At 45.6% G+C, this 10,143-nt stretch overlaps 1 protein-coding gene across 1 annotated transcript; it reads left to right on the plus strand.

Moving 5' to 3' along the window:
- The first annotated feature begins 161 nt into the window (after nt 1-161).
- Nucleotides 162-6,725, plus strand: LOC137600053 (neuronal acetylcholine receptor subunit beta-2-like). The gene is made up of 9 exons (XM_068321415.1): nt 162-249; nt 1,295-1,433; nt 3,445-3,590; nt 4,250-4,294; nt 4,390-4,499; nt 4,680-5,206; nt 5,347-5,825; nt 6,177-6,319; nt 6,481-6,725. The coding sequence occupies exons 2-9, from the start codon at nt 1,379-1,381 to the stop codon at nt 6,494-6,496; spliced, it is 1,521 nt and encodes a 506-aa protein (XP_068177516.1). The 5' UTR covers nt 162-249; nt 1,295-1,378; the 3' UTR covers nt 6,497-6,725.
- The last annotated feature ends 3,418 nt before the right edge of the window (nt 6,726-10,143 follow it).

Genomic DNA, 10,143 nt, shown 5'->3' on the forward strand with positions numbered 1-10,143 from the left:
GCTGGGTCTCTGGACGGAGATGTACAGGAAGTTCTAGGAGTAATACGTGTCCCCCTCCGCAGGCTGGGCGGGGTACCGACCTCCAGGTTAAGGAGTTACTACAAACAGTGGTTGTGATGATGATGAAAGAAACATGAGCAGCTGCTTGGAAGTCATCACTGATGGCTGGAGGGAGGGGCTGAGGGCCCCGGAGTGATGTAGGGCTGGGATGCTGCTGCCATCCAGTGGTGAACAGACTCACTACCAGCTGTAAGTCCACCTGTGTCTCCACCTCCTACACCTGTGTCTCCACCTCCTACACCTGTGTCTCCACCTCTTACACCTGTGTCTACACCTAATACACCTGTGTCTACACCTCTTACACCTGTGTCTACACCTAATACACCTGTGTCTACACCTCCTACACCTGTGTCTCCACCTCCTACACCTGTGTCTCCACCTCCTACACCTGTGTCTACACCTCTTACGCCTGTGTCTACACCTAATACACCTGTGTCTACACCTCTTACACCTGTGTCTACACCTAATACACCTGTGTCTACACCTCTTACACCTGTGTCTACACCTAATACACCTGTGTCTACACCTCTTACACCTGTGTCTACACCTTATACACCTGTGTCTACACCTAATACACCTGTGTCTACACCTCTTACACCTGTGTCTACACCTCTTACACCTGTGTCTACAGCTAATACACCTGTGTCTGCATCTCCTACATCTGTGTATACTTCTCCTACACCCGTGTCTGCATCTTCTACACCTGTGTCTACACCTCCTACACCTGTGTCTACACCTCCTGTCAGGAAGCAGCACCACAGGTGGGATTATACCTGCATCTTTGAACCCCATCACTGTAAAAGAACTGGAGAATATGCCTGAGATGAAAAGATGAGGATGAGGGGAATGAGAGGAATGATTGTGGTGTTGTTTCAGTCACTGAAACCATCCTCCTGACTCAGGGGCGGGGCAGATAGGTGTGAAAGAGGTGCAGTTGCTCCGTGTCTTCCCCTCTATCTTGCTCTCCCACCAAAGACTCTCTCTTCTCCTCCGTGACTCCTCTCCTTTTTCAGTGCATCATTCTTTAATGAGTCTTCTCAGGAGGAGCAGACCTCCAGCGTAAAGGTGGGTTTCATTCTGAGGGATCTCAGCTGCTGTTAAACACACAGCTTCACTCCAAGGACAGTCACAGCGAGTTTCCCCCCAATTCACACACCCGTTCTGATGGTGGAGGTGGGCGGGGAGCCCGACGACGTTCTTTTTGTACTTTTGTTCACTTTAATCAATATTTCAGCAGGAGAACGGAGATTTAAGGGAGGAGACTCACCACGGACCCCCACGGAGGATAAACCCAACAATCTGAGACAAAAGAAAAGGAATGGAAAGAAGACGGGAGGCGACGTTTCTGCTGCTCTCTGCTCTCCTTCTAATAAGTGAGTCTATCTATCTATCTATCTATCTATCTATCTATCTATCTATCTATCTATCTATCTATCCATCCATCCATCCATCCATCCATCCATCCATCCATCCATCCATCCATCCATCCATCCATCCATCCATCCATCCATCCATCCATCCATCCATCCATCCATCCATCCATCCATCCATCCATCCATCCATCCATCCATCCATCCATCCATCCATCCACGAGAAAACAGCTTTTCTTCCATTATTCTTTTGTAATGATGATAGAATGTCTTTTTTAAAGTAAGGTATAGGTTTTCAGAATATCAGAGAGTATCTACTACTACTACTGGGTACCGGCAAGTATCAGCGAATACGAGAGATTACCAGGGGGTATCACCGAGTGTTAGTTATTACCAGTGAGAACTAGTGTGTACAAGCATGTATCGGTGAATACCAGTGGGCACCAGTGAGTATCAGCGAATACTGGTGAGTACCAGTGAGTAATAACGAGTACTAGTGTGTATCAGTGAGTACATGTGAGCAATAGTGAGTAATAGTCAGTACCAGTGAGTATTGGTAATTACCAATGACTATTATTGAGTACCAGGGAGTAACAACAATTGCAAATGAGTACTTGTGAGTAGCAGTAAGCACCAGTGAGTAGGGACTAGTGAATATTAGTCCTTAGTCCATCACTGAGTACCAGTGAATACTAGTGATTACTGGTGAGCAACAGCAAGTACTAATGAGTACCAGGGAGCCACAATGAGTTTCAGTGAATAACAGTGAGTGCCAGTGAGTAACGAGTACTAGTGAGTAACAGTGAGTAATAGTGAGCACTAGTGAGTACCAGTGAGTACTAGTGAGTACCAGTGAGGACTGGTGAAGATTAGTGAGTACCAGTAAGTATCTGTGAATACTAGTGATTACTGATGAGTATCAATGAGTACTATCGAGTACCTGGGAGTTCTAATGTGTACCAGTGAGTACTATTGAGTACCATTGAGTCCCAGTGAGGACTTGTGAATACTGGTGAGCACCAGTGAGTACTGGTGAGCATCAGTGAACACTAGTGGGTACCAGCGAGTATCAGTGAGTATCAGCGAATACTAGTGATTACTCGTGAGTACTTCCGAGTGCCAACGAGTATCAGTTAGTAATATTGAGTACTAGTGAGTCGCAGGGAGTAGTAGTGACTACAAGCGAGTACCAGCAAATACCATTGAATACTAGTGATTACAACTGAGTACCAGCGAGTCCGGAGTCAGGGAGCATCACTGAATATCACTGAGTACAAGCGAGTATCAGTGAGTATGTGCGAGTACTAGTGCATACCAATGAATGTCAGCAAATATTGTGAGTACTAGTGAGCACCAGCAAGTACTAATGACTACCAGCGAGTACTAGTGGGTATCAGTGAGTACTAGTGAATGGAAGTGAGTACCAGGGAGTATCATTGAGTACAAGCGAGCACCGGCGAGTGCTAACAGTACTAGCAAGCACCAGTGAGTATAAGCGAATATGAGTGAGTACCAGTAAGTAACAAGTACTAGTGGGTATAACTGAGTACCAATACTACTGAGTACCATTTAAGTACTAGGGAGTACCAGTGATTATTAGGGATTACTGGTGAGTACCAGTGAGCACCAGCGAATACTAGTGACTATCAGTGAGCACTAGGAAGTACCAGTGAGTACCAGTGAGTACCAGTTAATAACAATGACTACTACTGGATATCAGTGAGCAGCAGTGAGTTCATCCAAGCAATAGTTAGTACTAGTCAGTATCAGTGAGTACCAATGACTACTGTTGAGTATCGGGGAGTACCAGCAAGTAGTTGTGAGTACAAGTGAGTACCCTGCAGACGGGAGCTGGTGTGTTTGGAGACCCTGTGGTGACGTCCTCCTTCTTGCTGTGGACAGAACACAACACGTGGTCACATTCTTTCATCACCACTGGGGGGCAGCACGATGAACGAGCAGCCAGTCTGATCCTGAATGTCACAGTGCTGCTATTTGATTGTTCTTCTTGCAGGGGGCAGGGCAGAGAACGCCGAGGAGCGTCTGGTCAACTACCTGCTGGGTCCTGAGCGCTACAACAAACTGATCAGGCCTGCCGTCAACAAAAGCCAGCAGGTCACCATCTCCATCCAGGTGTCACTGTCCCAGCTCATCAGCGTGGTGAGAAGAGCAGCCAGCCCACATCGTGTTTCACTTAATGGCAAGAAAAGACTTGGGTCAGTGTTCAGGTAGAGATGGGTAGGGTAGGGTTATGGTAGGGTAGGGTAGGGTTAGGGTTAGGGTAGGGAAGGGTTAGGGTAGGGTAGGTTAGGGTAGGGTAGGGTAGGGTAGGGTAGGGTTAGGGTTAGGGTAGGGTAGGGTAGGGTTAGGGTTAGGTTAGAGTAGGGTAAGGGTAGGGTTGGGTTAGGGTTGGGTTAGAGTTAGGGTAGGGTAAAGTTAGGTTAGGTTAGGGTAGGGTAAGGTAGGGTTGGGTTAGAGTTAGGGTAGGGTAGGGTGGAATTTACCTTGCAGCACGGTGGGTGGAGCTTCTGCCTCTCAGTAAGAAGGACCAGAAACACCTTAGGACCTGGGACTGTTCTCCCCATGTCTCTTGGTTCTCTGCTGGTTCTCTGGGTTGGGTCCCACCAGAAACCTGCAGTAGAAGCGAGCTGGTGACTGGACCAACCATTGGCTGTCTCTAACTGGTGAACTGGTGACTGGTCCTGCCTAGTCAGCTGGGATGGGCTCATCCACAGGATAGGCGGCACTGAAGGATACTGACCCATTTACCTGGTGAGTAAATGGAACGAGGCTCACCTGTGGGCTGTTGTTTCTTGCAGAATGAAAGAGAGCAGATTATGACCACCAACTTGTGGCTGTGTCAGGTAGGACAAAATCTTTTACCTTCAAGAGTCCATCATGTGGAGTCCAGTCTGTCCATGTTGTTCGCTGCTATGAGAAGGTCTCGCCCTGTGTGCAGGAGTGGAACGACTACCGGCTCAGATGGGACCCTGAAAAGTATGACGGCATCAAGAAACTGCGGATACCATCCAAACACATCTGGCTTCCTGACATAGTTCTCTACAACAAGTAAGCTGTGCAGTGTGGCTTGAAGGCAGGTTAAGCCTGTACACCATCCAGAACCCCAGCCCAACACGCGTTTCAGCAGAAGCCCTGCTTCAGAGGCCCTGTGCTGGTGTACTCCTGTTCAGTCTGGTTTCAGCATGAATCTCAGTCGTACACTGACTCTGTTCCCTTAACTCTTCACAGTGCTGATGGTGTCTACGAGGTGTCCTTCTATTGCAATGCCGTGGTCTCCAACACGGGAGACATCTTCTGGCTTCCTCCAGCCATCTACAAGTCAGCCTGCGCCATTGAGGTGCAGAACTTCCCCTTCGACCAGCAGAACTGTACACTTAAGTTCCGGTCCTGGACCTATGACCACACAGAGCTGGACCTCATTCTCACCAGTGACTTTGCCAGCCGTGACGACTTCACTCCAAGCGGAGAGTGGGACATCGTTTCGCTCCCGGCACGAAAAAATGAGGACCCCAGTGACGTGACTTACCTGGACATCACCTTTGACTTTGTGATCCAGAGGAAGCCGCTGTTCTACACCATCAACATGATCATCCCGTGTGTTCTGATCACGTCACTCGCCGTCCTGGCGTTCTACCTCCCATCGGACTGTGGGGAGAAGATGACCCTGTGCATCTCAGTGCTTCTGGCGCTCACGGTGTTCCTGCTGCTGATATCAAAGATAGTACCACCCACCTCTCTGGCAGTCCCTCTCATAGGTCGGTCATCTGCATGTGCTTTTTGTGCTGTGTGTGTGAAAAAGGAGGGACGTGTGTTGTGACCAAAGACATCACGTTGGTAAGCTGTTTCTATTGTTGGGTATTGTTGAATGTAACTTCCTGTCGTCCCTCTCCCTCAGGTAAATACCTGATGTTTACCATGGTGCTGGTCACCTTCTCCATCGTGAGCACGGCCTGTGTGCTCAACTTGCACCACCGCTCCCCGTCCACCCACTACATGCCGGAATGGGTTCAACGCGTCTTCTTAATCCGCCTGCCCACTTTCCTTCTCATGAGGCGTCCAGGTTCCTCTAAGGTCCGCTGGAGGTCCGGCAAACGGAATGCCGGAGCCAGGACTACCTCCCAGACCGGCACAGAGAAGAAGGTATGCTCCAGTATCAGACTGACTGGGATCCGGAATGATCCAGACCCCGTCTACGTGAACGAAATCCAGGCTCGCAACTTTTACTGGAAGTTGGGCAATGTCCAGGATGGGTGTGGTCAGCTGTCAGACTTCCAGAGTCGTTTGGCCGTTCAGTGGGATGCAGACCTAGAAGAGGCAGTGGACGGGGTAAAATACATCGCTGGACGGATGAAGACGGAAGACGACAATGAAGGGGTGAGTCCAGTGGACACACATCCAAGTCCCAGTCCTTTTGACCATGTGTCCGTCTGACTTGACCTTCTGTTTGTGACTCAAATCCAACGAATCATCAACTTTATTCTACAACTGTTAGAAAACCCTGAACTGCTTCTGAAAAGTCTGTCAGGGCATGGATGGACCCTACAGAGGCCCCTTCATTGACCCCTTCAGAAACTGTTCAGGGACCCCTCTGGGACCCTTCACAGCCCCTCCAGGGACTCTTCAGAGACTCTTCATTGACCCCTTCAGAGTCCCTTCAGCTCTTGGTCTCCTGGCCTGCTGCTCCAACACTAACAGTCAGTCTGATTGTTGATGGTTTGATTCCAGATCATAGAGGACTGGAAGTACGTCGCCATGGTGATAGACCGTCTGTTCCTGTGGATCTTCATCTTGGTGTGTGTGGTGGGAACTCTGGGCCTCTTCATGCAGCCGCTGTTCCAAAGCTATAACACACCCACTGCTGACACAGAGTGAGTCACACACACACAGAACCAGCCTGGCTGTGAAGCTCTGGCCACACAGTAGTCCCATTAGAAGGTTCTGCTCCAACCCATAAGTCCAGACCCGACCGGTCCTGTCGTCCTGTTGGCAAGAAGAGGAAACACAAACTAACACTTGCTGTTTTTTCTAGGTATGGAGACTTCTAGGAGGTCCAGGACGGTCTTTAACAGGATCAGCTGATGTCTGCAGGTCTTCAGTGCAGCAGGTTCTGCTGCAATGTTGGACCCTGGAGACAGGTACCGGTTCTCCAGCATCACCAACTGCTTGCGGCTGATCCTGATGGATGGCACCAGAGGATCTTCATCACCGCAGATGGTCCACACACTCTAACATTTGAGGTTCTGGTGGACCCGAGCTCTCTGACACAACAAAACACAACCCATGTAACTTTTTTTCAATGACTGTATGTGTGTGTATGTGTGTAAGCAGAGGTGAATAATTTTCCTTTGGGATTATTAAAGCATTCTTTCATTCATTCATTCGTTGGTTCTTGTTGTTATGAGGCCTGTTTTGTGTATCCTGTGGTTGTTGTGGAGTAAACAGTTCAGCCTCCAGGTGGAACCAGCTCTGTGGCTGTGGTGGAGCGACTGATCCGCCTGCTGCTGTCGCTGATCCACTAATCAGGTCAGGGCATCGGTACAGTTCTGTCCTGACATACTGGTAGGAAGTCCTACCAGTATATCCTAAGTCACATTGTCCTAAGTCACATTGTCCTAAGTCACATGATCCTAAGTCACATGATCCTAAGTCACACGGTCCTAAGTCACATGGTCCTAAGTCACATGATCCTAAGTCATATGGTCCTAAGTCACATGGTCCTAAGTCACATGATCCTAAGTCACACGGTCCTAAGTCACATGGTCCTAAGTCACACGGTCCTAACTGATGTAAATCGTCTCCTGTGCATAAAATTGTTTTGTCATCAGCAAAAACTATCATTTTTAGGACATTTGAAACCTTACATGTCTTTTATGTAAAGTATGAACTATTTCAGACCCAACACTGACCCCCGTGGTACCCCACACATGATGTCTAGTGTTTTTGATGTCCTCCATCCCAGTGGGACATACTGTGATCTGTAAGTAGCTCTTTATCCATTCTAGTACTGCACCCCTAATTCCAAATCAATTTCTCGATTAGAAGTCCATGTTCAATTGTGTCAAAAAGCTTTTTCAGGTCAATACAAATTCAATACAAATTCAAACACTATTGGACAGAACAGCAGAGGACCCAAAACAGAGCCTTGAGGGACCCCAAAGTTAAACGAATCCTACCAATGAAACCAAACTATTTGGTGGTCTGGATCCAGCAGCACCAAACCTCGGAGCTCCTTCAGACCACCTTCTCCTCTCCACCAGTGCTTCCTGTTTTCTCACCACACAAAGGAGACTCGGCCATCACCTCCGCTCCATTAACTCGGCCTCAGTGAGACATTCAAACCAGAGGAATAAAAAGCTGGTCCAGAATTCACTCCTCGGGGTGGAACAGAAAAGCACTCTTCTTGAGGTCGGAGATGTAGAATATCAATAATTCAGGATATCTTAAAAGTTATAGCGAGGATGATAGATTTTTTAATGCTACGTTCCATTGGAGGCAGAAAGATGGAACCATTTTATGGGGGGGGTAAGGAAACAGATAAATGGAGCACTGAGAGCGAAACAGAAGAAGGACCAGAAAGGGAACAGATGAAGAAGCAGTGACTGAAGGAGAGGGTGTGAAGACAGGATGATGTTGAGGAGGAGGGGGGGTGACACTAATGGCTTCTGGAGCTTTTATGAAAAGCATCAATTAAACATGGCCTCGGGCGTAGCAGCGGGACAGACTACAGCGCGTCACGCTGAACAGTCCTGACAGAAACATTGACTCCAGTTCAGGTTCCACCTCAGAACGGCTTCTGGTGAAGACAGGCGTGATGACGCCACGCTGAGCTCAGCAGCTGTCAGACGGCGACACCAGCAAAAGCACATTACCTCCCCAGTGCTAACTCCCTCATCACCAGCCCTGCCAGCGCCGGTCTGTGGGGGCTCACCCCAACCACAACCCAGTGGCCCAATCCAGAACAGTTCTGACAGATTGGCTGTCGTGGCGACGCTCAGACTCTCTGAACCCTGATTGTGTTCAAACTGGCTGATATGACTGTGTGTGTGTGTGTGTGTGTGTGTGTGTGTGTGTGTGTGTGTGTGTGTGTGTGTGTGTGTGTGTGTGTGTGTTTGTGTTGTTCCGAAGATATTTAGATCCTACATGTTGCATCTGGTGGACACTCACCTGAGGCTAAGCACCGCCCACTCAACTGCTTCACCTATAATTATATGGTAATAACTGTAATAAGGACATTATTATTATGCTTTGTTTTGTTTTAAATAACAAACGCATGTGGGTGTGTTTCATGATCTGTTTGTCATTTAAAGGTCAAATTAAAGTCAGTACCTGTTGCTTTCACAGGCTGACAGGAAGAGGCAGTACGGGTGTTCACTGGATATTTCAATCAGGGTGTATAGAGTATACATACTATGCTATAGGCCGGGTGTATAAAATATATATACAGTATATCTAGTCAATCAATCAATAACTCAAAAAAATCTTTGATTGTACAGCACTTAATCACATCAACAGACATTTCAAAGCGCTTTTAAAGACAGAAAAAACAAACGGAACCCTCCAGAACGTAAGAGACAGTCAGGGTAATGTAACTAAATGTAACTACTCCTTAATGTAACTAATAAATGTAACTAAATGTAACTCAGTGTAATGTAACTAAATGTAACTACTCCTTAATGTAACTAATAAATGTAACTAAATGTAACTCAGGGTAATGTAACTAAATGTAACTACTCCTTAATGTAACTAATGTTACTAAATGTAACTCAGTGTAATGTAACTAAATGTAACTACTCCTTAATGTAACTAATAAATGTAACTAAATGTAACTCAGTGTAATGTAACTAAATGTAACTACTCCTTAATGTAACTAATAAATGTAACTAAATGTAACTCAGTGTAATGTAACTAAATGTAACTACTCCTTAATGTAACTAATAAATGTAACTAAATGTAACGCAGTGTAATGTAACTAAATGTAACTACTCCTTAATGTAACTAATAAATGTAACTAAATGTAACTCAGTGTAATGTAACTAAATGTAACTACTCCTTAATGTAACTAATAAATGTAACTAAATGTAACTCAGTGTAATGTAACTAAATGTAACTACTCCTTAATGTAACTAATAAATGTAACTAAATGTAACTCAGTGTAATGTAACTAAATGTAACTACTCCTTAATGTAACTAATAAATGTAACTAAATGTAACTCAGTGTAATGTAACTAAATGTAACTACTCCTTAATGTAACTAATAAATGTAACTAAATGTAACGCAGTGTAATGTAACTAAATGTAACTACTCCTTAATGTAACTAATAAATGTAACTAAATGTAACTCAGTGTAATGTAACTAAATGTAACTACTCCTTAATGTAACTAATAAATGTAACTAAATGTAACTCAGTGTAATGTAACTAAATGTAACTACTCCTTAATGTAACTAATAAATGTAACTAAATGTAACTCAGTGTAATGTAACTAAATGTAACTACTCCTTAATGTAACTAATAAATGTAACTAAATGTAACTCAGTGTAATGTAACTAAATGTAACTACTCCTTAATGTAACTAATAAATGTAACTAAATGTAACTCAGTGTAATGTAACTAAATGTAATTACTCCTTAATGTAACTAATAAATGTTACTAAATGTAACTCAGTGTAATGTAACTAAATGTAACTACTCCTT

This window comes from Antennarius striatus, chromosome 8, assembly GCF_040054535.1.
Source record: "Antennarius striatus isolate MH-2024 chromosome 8, ASM4005453v1, whole genome shotgun sequence".
NCBI classification, from domain to species: domain Eukaryota; kingdom Metazoa; phylum Chordata; class Actinopteri; order Lophiiformes; family Antennariidae; genus Antennarius; species Antennarius striatus.